Source organism: Ascaphus truei, chromosome 3 (assembly GCF_040206685.1).
Source record: "Ascaphus truei isolate aAscTru1 chromosome 3, aAscTru1.hap1, whole genome shotgun sequence".
NCBI classification, from domain to species: domain Eukaryota; kingdom Metazoa; phylum Chordata; class Amphibia; order Anura; family Ascaphidae; genus Ascaphus; species Ascaphus truei.
Genome location: NC_134485.1, coordinates 73,920,271 through 73,944,805, shown reverse-complemented (window position 1 = coordinate 73,944,805; position 24,535 = coordinate 73,920,271). Strand labels below are relative to the sequence as shown.

The following is a 24,535-nucleotide window of genomic DNA, read 5'->3' as shown; positions in this document are numbered from 1 at the left end:
TTTCGTCTGATGCTTACTACTTTCCAGAAGTCCTTCTTCAGTGCTGCCTCTCACACATTAGCCCAACCACTGCATTCTATATTTATTGATCTTCATCAAGGATGTTTGTTTTTTCTGCTCGGACACCTAAGCTTAGCACATTACCGTTACACATTTCATAGTTTGTTACTGTAAGTTTTTTTTTTTATTACAGCTGTTGCATCAACTACTGAATGTAAACATACAATGTTAAAAGGTTGTAAGTAACATGCAAAGGAGGATCACTGCTACAGAAGCATTGCCAACCTGCCTCCAGGTTATCACAAGGTTTGAATGTGGTTTTTTTTTTTTGTCCATATACCATGGAATTTGCAGGAGAATTGTTACTTGATATGCACTGGGATTAGAACTAGACAACAAAGAATGGATCCAAAATCTAATGATGAAGCATAACTGCGCTCCCAGCACCTGTCTGCAAAGCATTCTGTTCTCCATCTGCAGCGCTCCTTGAGTTATTACTGATGTCACCAGGACAATCTTATGACGTATGATGTTTAGCAACATGCATACATGAATTTGGAGCAATGCATTGCTACTAATGCCGTGGTTTCTGTCATTTTAAGTAGTGAGTTTGCAATACTAAAAAATATTATTAAACATGGAACACAGCAAAATCACGGCATAGTTAGAAAAAAAAAATGCTAATCTCGCCACGTCTTTAGCCCTTGAAAAGCTGTGCTGCAGTTGAGCCAGTATGTGCGATAGCTTGTTCACTGACACATCTGGTAAAGTCATTTGAAGGGCCTTCATCATCTAGGCCATGAGTTTTCAACCTGTGTTCTGTTAATCCCTAGTGAGAAGCGACCAGTGATTTCACTAAAAAGCTTAGTAATGCAAGATAGTTTCATTGTTGGGTAACCATAATTCTTTTAGCCATATCATTGTGCAATAAAAAAAAAATATGAAATAGGACTTATCTTTAATTTAAAGAAATAACATCGTACTATAGTGTTCTAAGTAATGTGTAGGTTGAATTTCCACATAGTACATAATGATTTTTAAAGGGTTCTGCAGTTCTCGATAAGTTAAAAACCACTGCCATCTGCTAATAGGAACCTAGACGTAGAGTGGTTAAATGAAGTGCTATATTTTAACCTCAATACTCAGAGAGGGTCTTGAGCATGTTGCAAAACAATCTCTTACCTCTCGCTGCTAGTAAAATGGGTAAATATGTAACAATTGGATTTATGTATTAAGGCAAAAGTGGTCAAATTCATGCACAAAAATACAATTGCTCCAGATGTACCGAAGAAAAAACATTTTTTTTAAAAATGGTTTGCTCCACAATTGTGTACTTTTGCATTTACATACCCTAGTGTACTGCTGTGTATCAATCAACATACTGAGCCATAACAAGTATTTAATACGCTGCAATAAAAGCAGACTGCCTACCAACTTGTGCATTTGTGTTATTATTCCACAATGACAGTCTACATGGTACAGTATTTATCATCAGGTATAATAGCCACAATTAACAGGTACACTCCCATTAAACATATACCCATCATTAATCAATTACTAGAACTTCCTACCTTAAAGGTGCAATTCTGTCTGGGACCAAAATGGCAGCAGACATGGTTAAGGGGTTAAATGTAAATAAATAGTGGCCTGATTTTTTCAGACACAAAAAGGTATTTTTAATTGGTTAAAATATACCAACTTCATTTATTGTGTATGTAAAGTATATGCTACAATTCATTATTTCTTCAACTGGCTTCCCCCATCTATTACATGGGGTGTCTGATCTGCCATGTATCCTTACACCTCTTTTACATAACGGTTAAAGCTGCAGTTGTCTTTTTTTTTTTTTTTTTTAATTCAATAGTTTCATGTGGGCAATCTCTAATTACCTAAAGAACTGTATAGCTGCCAGTCAATTCGTTCTCCATGTATTGATCGGCGAAATTTGGCGACATCTTTAGATATGGCATATGTTTTTCATCTGCTTCTGTCAGTCAGTGGAAGTCAATGTAGCCACAGGTGTGGCGAATTAGAAGTGAAAATAGCCACACCATGTAAAAATTGAGGTATTATGTTGCGCATGCGAAAATTTTAAACCACACACTGTTTGAACAAGTTTATAAATTCTCCCACCGCAACCCCCTCATCCTCTCACCCCCCTCTTCATCCTCCTCTCACGCCACCACCACTACCCTCCTCATCATCACCTCACCCCCACATCACCATCTCATTTAACCCTCATCATCATCATCATCATCTCCCCCCAGCACCCTAGATCTCCCCCAGTCCCTTTCAGCAGTCCCCCTCATCATCAAGCACCCCCCCCCGTCCTATGCGTAGGGCACATAGGAGGGTGCATAACGCGTGGGGCGTAGGGCAGGGGAACTGTGGCGGCGGGAGGGGGGTAACTCCGCAGCAGCAGTGGGGGCAGGGTGGATGCCGGTGTGGGCAGGCTTGGTGCAGCTGTGGGGGAGGGGGGTGGTCTGGGCAGCATGGGAGGGGATGCTGAGGGCTGCGCGAGAGGGGATGATGAGGGGAGGGTCAGGGCAGCGCGAGAGGGGAGGGTCAGGGCAGCGCGAGAGGGGAGGGTCAGGGCAGCGCGAGAGGGGAGGGTCAGGGCAGCGCGAGAGGGGAGGGTCAGGGCAGCGTGAGAAGGGAGGGTTAGGGCAGCGCGAGAGGGGAGGGTCAGGGCAGCGCGAGAGGGGAGGGTCAGGGCAGCGCGAGAGGGGAGGGTCAGGGCAGCGTGAAAGTGGAGGGTCAGGGCAGTCTGGGAGGATCTGGGCAGCCTGAGAGGGGGTGGTCTGGGAGCATGAAGGCAGCATGAGTGGGGATCTGGGCAGCAGGAGAGGACATGTTCAGCAAGGGCTGAATGTAAAAACCCTTTTAGATCCAGTTATGAGTATTGTCAGGCTGATGCAGTTGCAGAGTATGGGATAAACAGTGGACAGTCAGGATAGGGAGGGTAGGTATTCCCTGATAGAATGGAGGTTAGTAACTCTGCAGCAGCACAGTCCTGGTCGTATACTTGCCTCAGGCTCTGCTTAGGTACCTAGAGGTCAGACAGGTAGGGGGGGGGGGAGTATCTCTCAGCTCTCCCTGCACTAGTAGCTGGCCGTCCAGGAAAGGAGACGCGCCGGTAGGGGATTTCCCCTCCTAACGCTGAGTGCTGCACTGGTAGCTGGCCATCAGAGCACAGAGAAGCGTCGGGCTCGGGGTTCCCCTAATAACAGCTGAGTGCTTGTGTGGCGGATCGCCAGACTGTCCGCATAGGCGGCAGACAGCATGTCATGAGTGACGTCAGCAGACAGCCCTCACCACCCGGAGGTTTACTAGGTAGCAGGAGAGGGGGAGGGAGGAGGCTCCATTCGCCACAGTTTCACTGCCAATTCGCCACAAGTGGCGAATGGCAACAGGGTTGCCCACCCTGGTGCTAGAGGGAGGGCAGGGCTGACAAAGGGGTGTGCCAGGGCTTGTGACAAGACATGAAGGGGCAGTGCCTTAGTAAATGGTTGTTAAAATAGAATACAAGAAAATTGGTCTTTCAAAGTTCTTACTACAGAACTGTTTTTTTTTAAAAAACACATGCAGGATTATTGACTAAACTGCAGCTTTAATATATTACTGCTGAAAGAAATGAGGAAACAATACACAGAAATGATCTGTCATGGCCAATTTTAATGAAACAGGCTGTAAGATACATACATGGCATTAGCTTTTTGAATACACACATTTTAAAAATTGGAGTTTTCCTATAAATAGCACATTTCAAAAGAAAGGGGGAGTAACTCAAGCAGTTTTAGATTTTGATACTCGGTCGGATAGGAGGAGCTTTTAAACCGTCGACTCAGATCCGTTTTTTTTTTTTTTTTTTAATCGAACCACAACTGTCCCAAAATCGTTTGACAAAAAGGTCTGAAATGGAGGACAGGTTGTTACCCCTTCACTGCAGGAGGGTTCGTTAACACTGCAGGGCAATGTAGGGGTTAAATGAGGTAATGAAATATGAACCAGTTTCCATTAAAAAAGGCCACAAAGTAACAGGCTAATTTGTGCTTGAATGACGGAGGGTTCTAGCTGACAGACTTGTGTTTGATCCAGATGTTGGCTCCCCGCACATCAAAGGTGGGCTCGCTGTGGTAAATGTGGTTTGCAAGTTCCTCCAGTGCCGGTTCTGGGTCAGTGGTGGCAAACTGGGCGGCCTCCTCAATCTCCTTTCTTACCTCAACATCAATTTCCTACAAGACAGCATGACAGAGACGATCTCAGTGACCAATGGCTATACCACTCGGCCCAAACACAACTGCTTTGCTATGAACAGTAACGCACTAATATTATTACTGCAGCCTGTGAAAATCTCCCAACACACCACTTATACTGCAAGCTCTTCCTTCTTGCCACTGCTGATCTCATCTGAATATTTTTCTGTATTTTAAAATCGGTCTGTTAAACCTGCAAAGTGATCGGTGCATCACCAAGTCAGATGCCAAGTAAATAATCCAGTGGGAAATCTAGTAGTTTAATTATAATCTAATTACCTCTAATGTACTGTATACAGACCTTGTCCGAATTCCAGTGTCAACTGCTTGTGATGTTGGGTAGGACAATTTATGTCCCTGATCTTAGTACTTGGAAACCACCAAAGACTACAACACCCCGTCCAAACAATTACTCAACCGCTGTGCTGTATACTATAAACTATATTTATTCCTATCATTCGTGTAAACCTCGCCATTTGCATTTTACAAGGTGCATCTGTTTTTCGACACAGAGCACAGTGAGAGTTATGAATTCTAGTCTCCTAGGTTGGACCATTTTACTTTTACAGTGTAAAGTAAGAATTCTGTTCTAAAAAAATATCTAAAAGTAAATGTGATGAAAAAAACCTAAGGGAGTTTAAATTCTAAGGTATACCTACTATGTATCAATACACACTGATCACTGCAAGGAAGGGTTGATGTGTTAAAACTATTCAAAGATGTCAGATGAGGGTACCTTTAATTCTTCAACGCTAGCCAGGTTGTGATTTAACATTCTGTCCTTGAGTAAAGTAATGGGGTCACTTTTGCTTCTCACTTCCTGAATTTCTTCCCTTGTACGGTAGCTATAACAAATAAAAAATAAAAAAACATAAAATATGGAAAGTAGATATGTTATTACATGAATAGAATAAAATGTACAACATCATAAGATTTGACATGCATAAGTATATTAAAAAGCTAATTTGATACATGAAATGCTTAGGTACTTGCTTGGACCATCTAGAATAATCGCTGCGTAACTAGCAAACATTTATTGACAAAACATACAACGGGGCTGTCAAATCCACAGCTATAAAGACATCTAATTCACTTTCAATTGTTAATACTGTATATGCATTTTAGTCTGTTTAATGAAGCAAGCACATTATAAAATACTGTACAGTTGTAGCATCCCAACTGGTTCAGGAACAACAACATTTTTGTATGCAATAATGATACGCAACAGCCCGTACTTTTTGTGTTAATCTACTATTGATCTGTTAAAACGGGGTATTTCCTCCTCGTACGAAAGGGAACTAATGACAGGGGCAGGTTTAATTAAATGTGGCTGTACACTGATGAGTTGTTTTCAAAAATGTTTTTTTGGTAGATTGTAAAATTAGACAGGTCAGCAGCTTCAGGCTGAAACTTTCTATGTGCAGTTCTACGTTCACTAAAGTGCTATCTTAGAAATCATTTTTTACTATTACCTGACTCCAGGGTCGCTCATGCTGTGCCCATGATAACGGTAGGTCTGCAGCTCCATCAACATAGGACCCTAGAAAAATAAAGCATTATGTATTTATTTTTTTTAGACATTATAATACATCTAGAAATCAAATAAAAAGAATCATTGGATAAACAAAATATTACAAAGATGGCATCTTACTTTACCTTTCCAGACCTGCAATGGTCTGCTGCAAACTTTGTGGCCTCCCTGACGCAGAGAATATCCATACCATCAACCTATCAAAGAAAAGCAGGTCATTGTGACTGGCAGAATTACAGGACACGGCCCAGCATTGCACAAAGATGCAACTACACTGCTTGTCTACGAGCGCAAGGAACACCGGAGGCTACAATGTCTTCCTACTCCAGCATCTCATTCAAGATCACTCCTCCCATTATCCAATTAACAGGATTTATGCGGCATCTTCAGTTTTTGCCAACATCTCCTCCAAACCATCGACACCACTCCATTGACCACAAATATTTAAAATAAATATAAGGCATTTTATGTTTTAACCTGTACAGTGCAGTAATGGCGTACCTGGTATGGGCCCTGGCCCACCAGAGGCCCTTATAACGTTACAGGGCACCTGCTCAGTATTTTTAGGGGCAGATAATCACATTGATAAGTTGTTTCTACATTCAATATTATAATTTTACCTACTATGTGGGACTCCTTTTAAAGCGGACATTCCCTAGCAAATAGCATAGAAACAGTACTCACTCTGAGCCCTGGGATGTAGTCTCCGCGTTTGTAATAGTCGGTGCTGGCTGCCGCCCTCTCCACAGAGGTTCCCATGCCATAGCGGTTATTCTCACAAATAAAGATGCAGGGCAGCTTCCACAGAGCGGCCATATTATAGGTTTCAAAAATCTGACCCTGGGAAAACATAAGAAAAGGCCGAATGGCTCTAGTAACAATGCATCATTCAAATGTAAAGTAGAACAATCCGTTCCTTATCAGAGCTGCAAAGTGTCAACAGGAAAATAGGTGGACTATGTCCCCAAAGGAATGATCAGTTTTTGCATATAAATGTATCATAACATGAAGTGCTGGTCTGTAGAACCCGGGTGATATATACAAATGATCCAATATACTGTTGACGTCCTCCTCTTTGTATGTGTAATGACACTATTTATTGACCTACTGGCAAAACATATGGAGAGTCATTAGAGTTCAAATAATTAAATTAAATCGGGGGTGGGGGTTAGGGTACTTGCAGGCTGAGACCAAGATGGAACAAACATACACACATATACAGTGGCGTCCCTAGTGTGGAATAATGTCCTGAAAGTATAGTTCCTGAGAATTCAGGGAACTAGTATTACTCACGGCACCCGTCCCGTCAGAACTCCATGGGCGTGCGTCTCCCAATCGGGTAAATAAGAGGGATCCGGCTAAACTGCATGTAAGAAAAAAAGCACAGCTCCGTGATGCAAAAGCAGGGTCCAAAAGAATGAATTGCTGGTTAAAAACAGATTTATTAACAGACATCAAAAAGTGTGGCAGCCAAAACGGACTAGCTACTCTAACGCGTTTTACACACTAAGGCGCTTTAACAAAGAGTACTCTAGGGCTCACCAGGCAGTATATTTACCCAGTCATCCACCAAAAGTCGCGGCGCCAATGAACAAATAATGCCTCAATCTCCAGGTGTATATAAATGTAAATATATCATCCAAATTAGCATTAACCAGCTAATAGTAATGAATTTCATTATTGAGAGATCTTGTCTCACATGGTTTTTAATAGGCAATATGTAATTGTCAGATTGTTGATCGATGTCATTGTACTGCGGTATTTCACCAAGGGGGTCGCTGGCTCCCAACCACGAACACACCAACCGAGCCGTCATGACCCGAGCGGAGTACTGTGACCGGGGTTTCATGCCGCAACTTTCAGAGGATGACTGGGTACATATACTCCTGTCTGGTGATCCCTAGTGTACTCTATGATAAAGCACCTTAGTGCGCGAAACGCGTTAGAGTAGCTAGTCTGTTTTGGCTGCCATGCTTTTTATTGTCCGTCAATAAATCTGTTTTTAACCAGCAATTCATTCTTTTGGGCCCTGCTTTTGCATCACGGAGCTCTGCTTTTTTCTTACCTGCTGTTTAGCCGGATCCCGCTTATCATTCAAATGTTAAAAAAAACTGTCCTAAAGTGAAACAGAAAAATACTAGAAAATCAAAAAGCCCCCCAAAATGATACAGATATTTTGTAACCTGTTTTTAGCTAATTCAAGACATCATATAAACATTACATTAAAGATCATCCGTAAGGTTTAGGAAGTTACACTGACAAAAAGTGTGGGCTATTTAAAAGAATATTGCAGGTTACAACATAAGCACCCAAGGGAGCACCGGTGTCTTCCTTTTATTATATGAGCCTTCAACGTGCAGCCAGACTGTAGCTAGCAATAGGTTTCATAGGTTAAAGCTCAGCGACTGACTCCTTAAATATCCCATAACCAGAATTTAGAACTATTTTTGTTCTTTTGAAAAATGTCAGCATACATAGACTTTTGAGATGTTTTCGCTCCCTTATCTTCTGTTTGCAATGTTGTATAACAAATACACAAACTTTGCTAGCTGGTTCACGGATAGATCTGTCGTTGTCAATAACGTGTAATAAGAAAAGCATCAGCAATCCCCCACCCTTCCTCGCTGTCCCCTATGTAAAATCAAAACTTTCAAAATAAAAGTAAAATACAGGCATACCCCGGTTTAAGGACACTCACTTTAAGTACACTCACGAGTAAGTACATATCGCCCAATAGTCAAACGGCAGCTCACGCATGCGCCTGTCAGCACGTTCTGAACAGCAAAGTTGAACTCCCTACCTGCACCGAAGCTGTGCGCAAGCAGGGAGACTATAGGGCCTGTTACAAATGCGTTATTTACATCAGTTATGCACGTATATGATGATTGCCGTACAGTACATGTATCGATAAGTGGGGAAAAGGTAGTGTTTCACTTTAAGTACATTTTCACTTTACATACATGCTCCGGTCCCATTGCGTATGTTAATGTGGGGTATGCCTGTAGATCATTTTTTAAGAGGCTCTGTATTTCCTTTGATATAAAAAAAACCTAATAGCATGCATCTCTTGGGTTTAGAGTACATTCATGAAATGCTTACCTGGTTAGCAGCACCATCTCCATACAAGGATACACAGATCTCATCTTTCCCAAAATATTTACAGGCCAAGCCAATACCTGCTCCAAGGGGGACCTGCAGTAAGAGAGTGAGACCGTTTTGCCAAGGTGAAAATAAGAGCATCTACATGAGATGACAGCATAACTGAGTGATATAACAAGGAACAAATAGGTAGCGCTAATAAATTATATGGTAATACAATGAAGAGCTGGCAGCCTAGATATAAATCTGACCCCAGGTCAGATATAATGCAATGGAAAGGGTATTATATCTCTGGCGCTCGGCAAGGCTGGGTAAATATGAATAAAAAGAATAAATACAACCAGATGATGGTGCTGGCAGATCCAATGGTGAACTCCACGAGGGGGTAGTCAGATATGAAATATAAAAAAATAAAACAACAGTGTAATACTGTAAAGTTCCTAGTACACGCACAGACTAAACAAGACTGACAACTGTTGCTGAAAACGGACAGGTGACTAATATAGAACCCATTTAATAAATCACATAAAATAAGCACAGTAAATAAAATGCAATGAATAGTCATAATGAATGAATATCAAGACATAGGTCCCACTGAAATAATCCTGCTGGGGCTGAATTACCCGCTTACCAAAGGATGGATGATATCTCGTAGTGGATAATTAGAGAGTATCCCCTCTCATAGATCGCCGGTTTGCTCCATACGCTCGTCGCCCGCGTGTTGGTGTAAGGTGTCGGCTTCCAGATGCGTATGGAGCAGACCGGCGATCTATGAGAGGGGATAGTCTCTAATTATCCACTACGAGATATCATCCATCCTTTGGTAAGCGGGTAATTCAGCCCCAGCATGATTATTTCAGTGGGACCTATGTCTTGATATTCATTCATTGTGACTATTCATTGCATTTTATTTACTGTGCTTATTTTATGTGATTTATTAAATGTGTTCTATATTAGTCACCTGTCCGTTTTCAGCAACAGTTGTCAGTCTTGTTTAGTCTGTGCGTGTACTAGGAACTTTACAGTATTACACTGTTTTATTTTTTTATATTTCATATCTGACTACCCCCTCGTGGAGTTCACCATTGGATCTGCCAGCACCATCATCTGGTTGTATTTATTCTTTTTATTCATATTTACCCAGCCTCGCCGAGCGCCAGACATATAATACCCTTTCCATAACTGAGTGATATGACATTTCCGATAATACCTCTGCTGCAAGAGAGAAATGCCGCAGGAAAACATTTCTATTGACTCCGTCACTGCTGGAGGGCCTGAAACACACTGAAAGCAATGTTGCAGCATGGACTGTAGCACAATTAACTGGTTCCCGTGAAACATTTTCTTTTTCCCCCCTCCTTTTTCTTGGTTAAACTTTTGAATTAATTGAATAATTCTATTCTTTATTTTCATGCACCTTCTCGTCTTTATCAGTGGTCACCATCCAAACAAGAGAAATGATGAAGCCATGTCATGTATATGAAGAGAGCAATATGAATGAATTATAAAAAAAATAATAAAAATTATATACAAATACACTAGTATATTTATTTTCATTAAATGCAGCCTAAAAAGCTGAAAAGCATTCATCATTCACAATTAACTTTCATTAACCAAATTCTAAACAGTGCATAAAACCTGTAACATAATATTTTAAACACTTTCACATTACATGGTTTATAAAATGAGCAAAAAAAAAAAAAAAAAAGTTTGTCGACCACAAAGAACACGTTCTACATATTGTGTTTAAGTGGATTGCGAGTTTAGGCCCAAAAGGTGATGGAGTTACTGGCAGGGTATCAAATATGCCCCTCTTAGGTCGGACCAAAGTTAGCTGGCATGTTTAATATAGCCGATTGTTTTAAAAACCAAAATCAGAGCAGTATTATCGTTGATTTATAAAGCGCCAATAGTAAGGTTAGTGAGAGGGGTTAAAAAAAAGCTGGGTTCAAGATAAAAAAAGTTTGGGGATATTTATTATGCGAATAATAGATTTATTTTGTTATTTACTATACTTGGAGTGCTGCTGCATTTTTTATCTACATTTATCAAGCGCGAAAATATTATGCAGAGTACAATGGGGGAACAGTCATTACATAAACAGAATGGCATCAAATAAACAAAAAGTGATACAAGAAGTACAGCGAGTCCTGCTCGCTGTACTTCTAATCTATAGGACAAATATGAATACCGTTAACTATATATTTTTTTAAACTTTTACCTTTTTTTATAGTAAATAAAGGCTGGGGAAGGTTTTTACAATCTGTTTCTTTTGGTGAGGAGACCATTTGTGAATCACCAAATCTACAGGCAATTATTGTTTTTGTTCTGTTCGTTTAGTAATTATGAAGGCATAAGCTGTCAAACACACAAACAACTAACTGACATACTTTATGAAGGCATAAGCTATCAAACACACAAACAACTAACTGACATACTTTATTTCAGTGGACTCGGAGAAAAGAAAAACACTGATTTTTAACGGGATGCACATTGTTCTGTAGTGTGAGATCAAAGTGGAGGACGCCGATTACCGTGAGGCGTGGTCAGACACGCGTGGGGCGACCCCCTTCAGATTGACATGTGTGAGCATTGTAACCAATAAGAACAAAAGAAAGGAACCGCCAAAACCTCGCTGTACCTCTTTAGTTGTCCCAGTATATGAAACATTTTAACAAACAGTCAAGAAATCAACATTCATTGTATCTCGTACCTGGGCTCCCACGATACCGTTTCCACCATAGAAGTTATTGGCATACATATGCATGGATCCTCCTTTTCCTTTGGCACAGCCACCTTTTCGTCCTGGCATGGAAATAAAAAAATAATAATATATGAAATGGCAAAAATGCTTTGAAATAAATTATTTTATTTTGCATGCCATAATCCCCATTAGGAAAGTGTCGCTGACATTCAGTAGGGCGTATTCAGTAAAGTACAATGACCATAAACCATTGTTACAGTGCTCTATTCATGAGCAATAGCCAGTATCTATTGACAAAAGTAAAGCTGGCCTCTAAGCAGCAGTTCCTTTGCTCAAGTACTTCTTTTTGTGCTACCATCAATTAATAACAGGACTGAAGATACATTACTTTACGTAGTGGACAGGAATATACCATGACATTGTATAACCATGATCACCCGAAAATGTACAGCACGGCAGCAGTTTGTACAAATAAAAGCCTCTTAACGTAACTTGTTGCAAATAAGATATATTAAGGTAACAGCCAGTGAGAGATCCCCAAAACTAGAGCTTCACACAACCAGACGCGTTTTGCGTTTAAAGGCTGCCTGGTCAAACTTCTACCCATTAGGCACGAAATGTGTCAGGTTTGAACAGACTCATTTTGGGGGTCGCTGGCTCATTCACTTTATATTTGCTGTAAGATACATTCAAGAAAGAGATTTTGGTTTTGGACACATTGTTGTAATGCTGTACTTTCGGCTGATTGTGGCTGTGCGATGCCATGAGTCGAAAACAGGGAGAAACCCCACCTGATGAAAGACTACGTGGGCCTGAAACTTTGCGTTTTTGGGACGTTTGCCTGATTCCTTGTCACTAAAGGCAATTGTTCACAGCAAAAGAAGCCTCTTGTGATTATTCTATACATGGAACAGCGAGTCTGTGTGTTTAAGTGAGCTGCCCCCTTTTCCCCCCCACTGCCTTGGACGTTTGGTTACACTTCCTGGGGGACAAGCGCCTGCTTAAAGTTTAAGTATACTTTTTTCTGCTTTTTCTGATAGCTGGAGTTTTCTTCTGGAATTTTCTTCTGGAATATATTGTTTTGGAGTCTGCACACTGAAGTGTATTGCGTTGAAGCAGCCAATGAAGAGGGAGGACCATTTGAGCACCAGAGTTGCGAGTCTGCTCAAAACTTCTAAAGCTTTTTCTTCTCACCTTACAGTATCTCGACTGTTACCATACGTGTTTTATTTTCAGGGAGTAGGGTAGGAACATGTGGAGGTGGTAAGAGGATGAAGATAATTGGCTCATTAGAGGCAGGGACTATAAAAAAGGTACCTGTTTCACCTTTGGGTGCGGCTGGTGTAGTCCTGACTGTGCAGGTTCAGGCTATTACAAAATTGTGCTGCTTCTGCATACAATGGATCTCACTACCTAGCAGGGGTCATGCAAAAAGGAGTTTGTGCTGATCATACCGGTTAGCTCAGCTAGGATTTCCTTCACAGGTAACCCGCGGGTGTAAGCGTAACCGTGAGCCCGGTAAGCAGTAATCAGGTGATCTGTGAGATTGATTCCAGCCTCCAGACCAACACAACACGCTTCCTGTAGGAGAGAACCAGGTTATTCTAGATCGTGCAATAAAACACTTTATAAAAAGGGGCAGCCCCGTCAGTGGAACGTTTCAAATGTTAAATATAAATGACTGACGATTTAGAATATTTAAAAACTCTTTTATAACATTTATCTATAGTAAACAAATGCCTTGGAGTATGTTTACAACCTTTACCTAATCTCTTGTGATTGATTTACACTAAGCCTATAAAAGCAGACTTTTCATTCACAGTGTTTTTTCTTTTGTGATTTTGTGCAAACTAATTATGCTACCGGAATTAACAGTTAAAGAGAAAGAATACGGAGAATCATACAATTACTTTGGAACAGAATAAAATAGAAACTGACTCATTTTCATAAACAAGTAAATATGTTACTGCAGAGCCAATGTAATCTTGTAAGGATGCTCATTTCATTGCAAAGGTGTTCATAATGTTTCCTACAATGTTGGACTGCACCGTAAATAATTATATTTTCATTAAATAACTTTACTGTACGAAGCCGTGCTTTATTATATGTAAACTAGCAGGACAAAATACCAAAGTTTAGTTTTCTAACACACTGTGGAATGTTACCAGGCATCCCACTTTTTGGACTGGGGATGCAAGAGGTGAGTGGTTTAGGACCTTGCTGGGAGGAAGATTGGTCACTCCCACACAGTAACAAAAATATTACAGTTGAAATAAAATTAAATCGCCTATAAACATCAACGCCTCTTATAATTTACAATGTGAATGTTTAACTGGTGTTTGGGTCTAAAATGTAACAAAATACAGCACAATATACAGTTATAAAGATTGCTTCACTTAGGAGCTCCCAAGGCTACGTCCCCAGTATTCACTGCTGAGCGCACGCCTTGTGACCTGTGCACACATAAAAGCTGCGACCGGCGGGCTGTAGGTGGAGCGATGGGATGCGCAGGGGCGGGGCCATGACAGGGGCTGTGGGGGCACAGCCATGACGGGGCATATCTGCCCTTCCATTGGCTGCCCGCCGACCATGTGATCGCATTGCAGCACAGGAAAAGCATACGCGTCATCGCGCTTTGCGCGCCCCCACACACGGCCACTGGGGCCTGCCCCATAGAGGGCTCTGCTGTGGTGTGTGGGGCATACACCGTAGCGGCCACTGGTGACCTGGCCTAAGTAACTGTGCAAAAGATTGCTGCAGAAGTCTGAAAGTTGTTCTAGACAGGGATGTGGTGCTGAGATTATTATTTTATATACATTTTTTGTCAACCTAGAATATTTCTAGATGATTTCACAGTGGCATGATCGGCATGGAAGAATGAAGACGAAAATGTGTAAACACAAATATGTTGTTGTGATTGAGCGAGTATTTAATATTGCTTGCCACTAAAGAGTGGTGGGGGGAAGAGATCTAGAGATACACACGAGAGAGAGACAGACAGAGCTGAAAAATGAAGATGGTGGGCCTGAAAGTGATTTCCAACAAATATGTCAACCCTACAAAGATTTAAAAAAATGGCCAGGAGGCCTCGAAATGTTGCTATATTTTTCACATCCAACAGTGTCTGCTAACTTTTCCTTCCCTTGTGTGTTCTGACTTTTTTTGTATTGCTGCTGTTTTTTTTGGATACATTAAAGAAGAAACTTGGCGAGACCAAAAGGAAAACGTGAGCCTCTTATATTTTTTGAGTACTGATCCAGTATGTTTTTTTTTTAACCCTACAATGACTGAAATATATGGAATAGAATTAGAAGTCAGAGACCAGAGACTGTGTCTAGTTTGGCGGCAAGTAACAATAGATGGAAACCTTTCAAATGAAATGAATAGGAGAAGAAAGATGGGATGGATCACATTTGGCATGAACCAGTCAATCTTTCAAGGGAATCTTATACAGTGCCTCAAACGGAAATTGTTCGACTAGTATATCCTGCCCGTGCTCACGTATGGATGTGAGTATTCGACCGTAAATGCGAAGATAATTCAGAAGCTTCAGACACCTCAAAGAGAGGTGCATGCTGGGTATTACCCAGATAGGAAAAATAATGAATGGGGTTGAAACCAAACAAAAGCCTCTGACATCACCACAAGGGTCAAGAAATTAAAATGACAGTGGGACGGACATAATGGCAAGAAAAAACGACCATTGTTGGACAAAGATGGTACTGAAATGGATTCCAAGGGAACTGAAAAGACCAAGACTATGACCAAAATGAAGATGGGAGAATTCAATCAGGAAATTTGTTTGAGCAACGTGAAAAAGTGAGGCTTGCAATCGCAGTATCTGAAAGATCAGTAGTGGATAGACTAGAGCTGCTGCTATATACTGTACACGTGAGATTTAAAGGTTGAATACTATAAACTATTACTTGGTCCAATAAAAGTTACCATAGTACCTATTTTTTTCCATTTTATTAACCTTTCTGTCTTTATTTTCACAATCATATGAAGATAAAAGTCCTCCTTGGTGCTGGTGCTCCCTGGAGGAACCTGCTCTGTATTCTGAGGAATTAAGATACAACCACCAACATCATCTAAAAATACAAATGATCTGTTGGAATATATGTAATGTATACCTAATTGTGCAAACCAAGGGAGCTATATAAGGGAGTAGAGCCCCCTATGCTGCAAAACCCCTGAGGAAGCGAACACAGATTCGTGAAACGCGTAGGGTGGACTGCACTTGCGCGAGATTGTGAGCATTGGACCTGAGCACAGTGCACCGGCGATCGCAGACAGCTTGGGGGCTGATCAAAGCGGAACATATGGAGTAGAACAGCTGAGGCCGCAGGCCGCAATACAGCAAGCGATGACACGTGACCACGTGCTGACATCATCACGTACAGATGAGGACAAGGAGCGGAGGCGAGCTGCAATAGCGGGAGGCACAGAGGAAGCCCACATGGATGCTGAGGAGCCCATAAGCGCCCAAAACAGCATCCAAGCCACCCCACATCCAAACCGGAGGATCAAGGCTGGCGACGGCCATAAAGTTCACAACTGCGTAATTTTACGTAGGAATTCGTGAGTGTGATTCTAATAGTCTCTGTTTTATGTTATTTTAAAACCAGAGACAGAACATGAAACAGACAGAGCTCAGTGCACATCCAGTGAAACTTATACACGGTACAGTGCCTAAATATACATGTATAGATGTCTATTAAATAAAATGGTCTTTTAGTTTAACATTTTGGCCAAAGTGTTGTAAGCTCCTGAGACACTACACGGCAGACCACATCTCAAGGGTCCCCAACACTAATATAAATTCTTAATAACCTGTGCATTACCAGGAAGAATGATTTATAATAAATCTGTCAAAATTAGTTGCATAGTTCTAAGTATGATTGAAGCTTTTATTAACCTGTACATTACCAGGAAAAGCACTTTGTATTTGTCACAATCATACTGCAAGCAAGCAAGTTCCCGAGAGTGGGAGATGCTATGGAGTGAGCTTTTAACCATTTAAATGTGGGAGGGGGTGAGCTTCAACAGGATAGGAAGAGCCACCCTCCAATCAGCTAAGACCAGCTGAACAACAATTGTAAAACATACAGGACACCTGCAAGCTCATATTGACCCCCCAAAATAAGCACAACATATATATAAGCATATAAGTGCCACAGAGGAGTGCTACTGAGCATGGCGATATATATTTAAAACCAGAGACAGAACATGAAACACAGACATGCACAGGTTATTAAGAATTTATATTAGTGTTAGGGACCCTTGATATGTGGTCTGCCGTGTAGAGGCTATGGGGCTTACAACACTTTGGCCAAAATGTTAAACTAAAAGACTATTTTATTTAATATATATCTATACATGTATATTTAGGCACTGTACCGTGTATAAGTTTCCCTGGATGTGCACTGAGCTCTGTGTTTCATGTTCCGTCTCTGGTTTTAAATATATATCGCCTTGCTCAGTAGCACTCCTCTGTGACACATATGCTTATTTATATGTTGTGGTTATTTTGGGGGTTCAGTATGAGCTTGCAGATGTCCTGTATGTTTTATGTTATTTTAGTAACGTTTTATACGTTATCGTGCTACGGTATCTGTTTCTTTTTTCCATATACAGTACATCATATTGTACAACTACTACCCCGAACAAGGGGAACAAAGCTAAGTACTTTTTCACCTGATCAGTGTGGCATGTATGCATGTTATCAGTTTCTATGAAGGTTGGATCCCCATCAGTTAACACTGTGGTGTAGCCAATTAGTACACAATCATAGATTGTGATATATCACGTTGCTAGCACCTTACAGCATAAACACGCGGGGGTTATTAAGTTAATACGTGTACACACCCCAATTAACAGAAGTGCACTTAAAGGTGATCAAAGTATCACTAATTTCACAGTAATATATATTGATGTATTTGTTATATTGTTTTCTTTCACATACCCACTGGATTTAATTTGAGCACTTATCTAGAGCACGAGCGCCAACGAGGACTTTTATCTTCACACTAATATCAAGAAGGATTTATGGACAATCCTAAAGTCATCTAGGCTGCAGGGTTAGATCCCATTCTGCACTCCTGTGGAGTTGAACGCAATTTAGCAGACAGGGGAACGGAAGAGGACTTCCGCTCTCGTAATCAGCGACACTGCAAACGTGATTGCAGCTCGTAGCATTTGTTTACTATAAGATATTAAAAGCAAAATATATAAATATATATATACTTATACTCATCTAATCTGTTTAATCACCTACTGTACATTTAACTTACATGGCTCTACTATTGGTTCATATTGGTTCCAGAGCATCTGCTTCTAATAATGAAGGCATAAACCCATAGAAATATTGCATGTTTAGGATAAAAAGGAAACGTCTAAAAAGTCTTGTATTTTATGTGCCATCCTCACCTGGCCATCATACAAATGGCAGAACCCGCGAATAATCTTCTGCTTGTACAGCTGGTCTGACTTCAGCTCCATGCGTCGGATGGTCTGCATAACCCTGTAGTATTGCAGTCCCTGTTCGCGTGTCAGAACGGCCTCAATCGGGGGAGCCTCTTCCAGACGATGAACGTCGCATTTCTAAAGACAACACGCGAACAAACATAAATTAATCTTTATTGGATCATTAAGCACATTTTTTACATACTGTAGACTTCCCACTTAATACCTTTTTTTTTCATTTTTGCATCTGATATGCTATGAACTGCAAATGAGCCAAGCGAATGTTTATAGTGGGCAATATCATGCACGTTTGTAAGAGTGATTTTCTATGTAGGAGTTGGTGCTCAGCAATCACGTGACTATCAATAAAGTATTTGAATATAAACGTCCATAAGTGTCCGTCCGGGTACTGTAATGAATATCCAGCGTGACAAATTCCGTCTATAATGTAACCAGAGAGAGATGTGTGTCCACCTGACAAGCACAACATAATGCACACTAAATGTGCGTTTCATCCTCTCTGCTGTTGAGCTTGCAATAAATGGATACATATTTTGGAGTTGCCATGGATTTCTTGTTTTGATCTACTTTTGGCTGTGCTCTGCATTTCTAAGAGTATTCATGTATAACAATCTAAAGGAATAAACGTATACATTTATTGTACCTTTATTTCAGACTTTATAAAGAAATATACCAACAATACGATTCCATTTAATGTTTTGAGGCATTCGTATGACACCAAGCATCACATATAGACCAACTGATTGATTTCTTACCCTGATTTCAAACGTTGCTTCCGATGCAAAGTCTGCGTAGTTACGTGACGCCACCATAACACGAACTGCCTTTAAAGAAAGAAAGTGTGCTTGTCAAGTCTCTTATTTGTGATTAGTCTTCAGGTACTGTAAGAGTTTGGTGACCAACAGTCAAACATGATGTTCCCTGCAGCATTTGAGATGAGGAAACGTGAAATTATTGCAGATCATAAAAGAACATGTTATTCTTTCTAAGAAACCAAATAAGTTTTGCGCTCCAGATGCCCGCTTTTGACAGTTATGGATCCACAGATGGGAAAGCGCTAGCCAAGTTGGCAACCCATGTCTGGGAATTTCCTAATCTTTGCTTTTATAACCACCCTTCATTACTATAATTGCCCTTTAACAGTAAATGGTTTCCTTCTTTGTATTCTTGACCATTCCTCATCCCATGGATAAGGGAAAAAAAAAAGTGTGTCCTTTTTATCCTGGTCTTTCCTTTCAATCTGTAACTTCAGACATATGCATGAAGCATGGCTGAAATGTTACACATACCCACACAATGAAAACAATAAACAACCAGTGCCCTTTCTTACCTCACTTACAGCCCCCTAAAGCGGCAGCAAACACAGGACATAAAAAAAAGGAAAAATGTCAACTTACACAAGGAAAATATATTCAGTAAAATATCATTGAAGTGCTCCCGATTTCTTACAATGCCTGTAGCATCTATATGTGCCCTATTTTTTGGATGGACTAGTGAGTCACTAGAGCTATCTAGATGTGCAGTCTTTAATTGCTAGTAAAATATAGATCTGGCTGTAACACAAACATAATGATAAAAGCAAACGGGGCAAGGATGTGAAACGTTATCCAACCACTTATTGTTGGTTTCTATGGTGTAAAATGCCTATTGGCTGAAGAATGTTAGTGAATTTAGGAGGCATGGAGAGAATGCAGCAAGGTGGCCTGAGGCTGATTCACACAGACGCTGTTAAGCATAACACACAATGATAAAAGTATGGCTTTTACAGGCTGAATAAGAAAAGAAAAAAATGACAAATTGCTAATTTAGGTGAAAACCAACTTAGCACAAAATTCTGCCACGTGTAATATTTCTTTAAAAATGTTAGATATGTTGACAAGCAATCAAAAGTAAGCAAAGAAGTAGAACACCAAATAGCACAATAATCGCAAGAATACAGGAGACATGTCTATGTTTTAATGATTGGGATTGCATTATGAAGCAGTAATATATATATACAAATTTATATTTATTTTTAAAGTGTTAACCCAGCGTGGTACCGTGGGAGTGCAGTGTGTGATTGATTGATTGAGATATATATATATATATATATATATATATATATATATATATATATATATATATATCTCAAACACACACACGCGTTTTCATCTATAGATCTACAAAACAGAAAACTGCCACGTATTATGAATGAATGCTAGGACCATGATGAAAAGGGAAAGGTAATGTATGTTTTCTGTCTGCCAAGTGGTACACTGGGACTGCTATTATAACTGCCCATTAGGATTTCAATGTCACGAATAGCAAAAAAAAAAAAATAATCTGATCATAATCTGACCTCGTACATTACAAAATGTCATGCAAACGCAATTAATCATCTGTCAGTAACCAAGCCCAGAGGGGCTTTAATGCTACACAAAATAAACATCGTCACCTGATGCACTCACAATAAGTACACATATCTGACACGGCTGTACGTCCAGTCAACACATCTGGCAGACATTGTACATCAGTAATAGTGGTGGCACGCCAATGGTCTTATGAAGCAGAAATACATATTTATTCAGCTAGGAACCAATGTTTCTGCTGTACCTAACTTGGACCTTAGGATCAAAACGTTGATTCCTGTTCTATCATGGACAGAGGGCTAGTGTTGCTGCAGAGTGGATGGAGTTCTAGAGTTATCAATAATAAATAAGGCTATAGGGTATTCTGAACCATAAACAAAATGACATTTTACGTTCATCCACGCAAGACTTCATTGAAGTCAATGAGAGCCCAGGTGTTAAAATGAGTGGAGTCTGCATACTGTACATACCAACATGAATACCTGCCTTCTGATATTACAGCTTCTAGAGACGTCATATTATTCAGACTATTTAATTCAGTAAGAGTTTTTTGGACAAAGTTCCAAGATAGGATGGACACCTGCTGGGGCAGCCACCACTTTATTCCAGGTGCAAATGCATTCAACATATGTACAAGTACCTAAATGCCACCCTGGCTCTCATCCCCTCTCCCCTGTGGACATGTCCTGGCTCTCACCCCCTCTCCCCTGTGGACATGTCCTGGCTCTCACCCCCTCTCCCCTGTGGACATGTCCTGGTTCTCACCCCCTCTCCCCTGTGGACATGTCCTGGTTCTCACCCCCTCTCCCCTGTGGACATGTCCTGGTTCTCACCCCCTCTCCCCTGTGGACATGTCCTGGCCCTCACCCCCTCTCCCCTGTGGACATGTCCTGGCCCTCACCCCCTCTCCCCTGTGGACATGTCCTGGCTCTCACCCCCTCTCCCCTGTGGACATGTCCTGGCCTTTATCCCCTCTCCCCTGTGGACATGTCCTGGCCTTCATCCCCTCTCCCCTGTGGACATGTCCTGACCCTCATCCCCTCTCCCCTGTGGACATGTCCTGGCTCTCCTCTCCTCCCCTCTCCTTTCCCGTGTGGATATGTCCTGCTCCCCTCGCCCGGGTACTTACAGTGGCAGGTTTCTGGGCCGGGCCCTGCAGTACACGGGAGATGAGGGATAACATCTTTTGCATGAGCGGGAGGAGGATCACACTCCTGGTAGTGATAATAAGGTGAGGGGCGGACACTCCTAGGTGATAGCGGGTGACCTCAAGCTGGAGCCACTAGTAACCTTCGCTGGGGACCTACACAGCTGCCGGGCGCGTCATGTTTACGTCACAGCCGCGCCCCTCTATCTCCAACTGTCTCTAGTCGTACACATGTCACTGGATGCGAAGCACCTGGCAGCCATCTTTGATATGGGCAGAGGGCTAGTGTGCGCAAAGTGCAGGGAGCTGTAGAGTTATAATGAACCGCAAACACCATGACATTGTACGCTCATTGTTAATTACGCCACGTGAGACTTCATTGAAGTCAATGAGAGCCCAGATGTTAAAATGCGTATAGTCTGCATACTGTACATACCAACATGTATACCTGCCCGCTGATATTATTACAGCTTCTAGATACGTCATATCATTCAGACTAATGTCTTGTGATGAAAAATAAACACTTTATTTAAACATTTCGATGTTTTGTCTCACAATCACTATGGCAGTGTTTTTCAACCTTTTTTTTGGTAAAGGACATATTAGAATTATATTATATTGTGAAATTCTGGGACACCCCAACCCTCTCTTCCCCCCTGTCCATCTCTGTTCCCCTCTTAGGCCGTGATTATCACGAAAACGACAGACCGTGCGGTGCAATGACAAATTGTTAGAATGCAATATAACTTTACATATCTAGCGCAATGCGCGCGCAGACACAAACTGCAGGGCAACAGAACTGGGATTTTGTTTTCTGCAGCCGCGTCACGTGAGCGGTTCAGCCAATGAGGGCGAACCGCTCATGGCCACGCTTCCCTGTCTCCTCCTGCCTGCAGTGCAGGGTTCGGGCGTGTGAATCGCATCAATGACGTCACAAGAACGCGTGTGAGCCCAGCCGAATAATAATGGTATAATCAAAGCCTTACACTCTCCCCGCGTCTGTCTTCCGCTCTTTCTCCCCCCTCTTTTTCTCTTACACGCCCACTCTCTCTCTTACACTCCACCAACTCTGTCATTATATCACGCTCTCCCCACTCGGTCTCTCTCTTACACCCCCCTCTCCTCTCTCTCTTACACTCCCTACTCTCTCTTACACTCTTCCGCGGGTATAGTAGCTGTGAGTGAGTGAGCGCATGGTGTCGCGCAAGATGTTGGACAAGCAATCTGTGGCCTGTGATCCACAGCAACGGGGAGGCATGGTGGAGGCGTGGCCGTGATGTCACGTGAGCGGTTTGCCCTCATTGGCTGAACCGCCCATGTGACACGTCCATCACTCCACAAACACAAAATTGTTTGTCTGTTGGAGAATAGCGCGCAGTCGCCCGCTTTATAACCTGCCACATAGACGTACAGCCTTTTGTTCGCGCCGCGCGGAGTATGGACGTGGCCTTATACTCTCCACCCCTCACTCTCTTAACACACACACCTCTGACAGGCCTAGGAAGTTTAATACCTTGAAAGACAGAGGCAGTATTATTGGGGGAGACAGACATCTGGAGTATGGGAGATACTGGACAGGAACCCAGGCGGGATTACAGAGCGCAGGAGAGACAGCAGTTCCCTGCCCAGGTCGGGTGGAAGTTGGGCCCGACTTGGCACTGACCGGAAGAGGGAGGTGAATGATTGCATTGCACTCTGGGGAGCCTCCGCCAGGCCACCGCTGCTGCTGGGGAGCCACCACCGCCAGACCTCGTAGTTGGGACAGTTGTTCCAACTCTCCCGCCCCCGTCGGCCACGGAACCTTTGCAAAGTGCCCGCGGAACCCCGGTTGAAAATGACTGCACTATGTTCTTGAGAGACTCCATAGTGAGCCAAAGCATCGACATGTTTAACTAAATTGTTAATTTTGTTATCACAAAACCTAGTGTGCCTGCCTCCTATCTATGCTTTATATTCACTCACTCCTCGTTAGAAGGGCAAATCGGGATGCTCAGCGCTCTCGTTCCCTGCGATTGCTGGAGCTTTTGAGCCCACAGTGCCTCTGCCTCAGTTTGGCCACTCTCAACCTCCAATCAATTGGGACTGAGAGTGCTGTGGAGCTGTGTATGGTGGCTCCACTAGTCCAAAAAACAGAAATATCAACCATCTTTATTTATTGCGCAATCTAAGAGCACTATTTTAATGTGCTGCTTTTTTATCCCTATCGGATGTTATAACACACATTCCCCCCTTTTTTACATATACATGTACCACATATCCCCCCCCCCCCCCAATCGCAGATAGGGACCATGTGGGGAAATCTACATATGTTACCAGGTGTGATGCAATATACCTGTCAGGCTCACAGGAGGTCTGAGCCTCCGCTAGTGAGAGCCTGGGGTGAATGTCTAACGCAAATGCGTGAGCAGGAACTCCGCCCACAATGACCAGGCGGTTGGGGGTCGGGCTAATCTTTGTGGCCCATGCGTGGACCTCCTGCATTGAGGGAACCCACATAGTGGAAAATTAAATTGAACAATTTGACTGAAAAATAGAATAGGGCACCCCAGGTCTGCTCCCAGCAGCGCCTCCAAATGTAACACATATTCCCCCCCCCCCTCCTCCCCCAATCGCAGATAGGGACCATGTGGGGAAATCTACATATGTTACCAGGTGTGGTGCAATGTACCCGTCAGGCTCACAGGAGATCTGAGCCTCTGCTAGTGAGAGCCTGGGGTGAATCCTCTGGAACGATCTTCTAATTACAGCGCCTCCACCTGTGCAGTATTCTAGGAGTGTAGAATATCCCCTACACAGGACCCACATATATGAACCACATACACTAAGGTATATACAGTATAACACAGGTTTACTATATGGGCAAATAACACCATAAAATCACATCATACTGTATAGCAACACAGCCGTGTTACCCTATGCCACTAGCTGGCAGCTTTAACCTTGCCCCTAACTGGGCTATACCTT

General features: G+C 42.1%; 1 protein-coding gene across 2 annotated transcripts; it reads right to left on the bottom strand.

Annotated features, from left to right (window-relative positions):
- Window positions 1-3,655: 3,655 nt before the first annotated feature.
- PDHA1 (pyruvate dehydrogenase E1 subunit alpha 1) lies at window positions 3,656-21,768 on the bottom strand. 2 transcript variants are annotated; one of them, XM_075594298.1, is made up of 12 exons: window positions 21,554-21,768; window positions 19,407-19,421; window positions 18,832-18,900; window positions 18,020-18,193; window positions 13,045-13,171; window positions 11,600-11,691; window positions 8,887-8,979; window positions 6,472-6,627; window positions 5,913-5,984; window positions 5,729-5,796; window positions 4,993-5,101; window positions 3,656-4,235 (listed from the first exon to the last, which is right to left on the bottom strand). In XM_075594298.1, exons 1-12 carry the CDS (start codon window positions 21,614-21,616, stop codon window positions 4,071-4,073), a joined length of 1,203 nt encoding a protein of 400 aa, XP_075450413.1. In that variant the 5' UTR covers window positions 21,617-21,768; the 3' UTR covers window positions 3,656-4,070. The 2 variants fall into 2 exon arrangements, with proteins under 2 accessions (XP_075450413.1, XP_075450414.1); XM_075594299.1 differs by lacking the exon at window positions 19,407-19,421.
- Window positions 21,769-24,535: the final 2,767 nt, after the last annotated feature.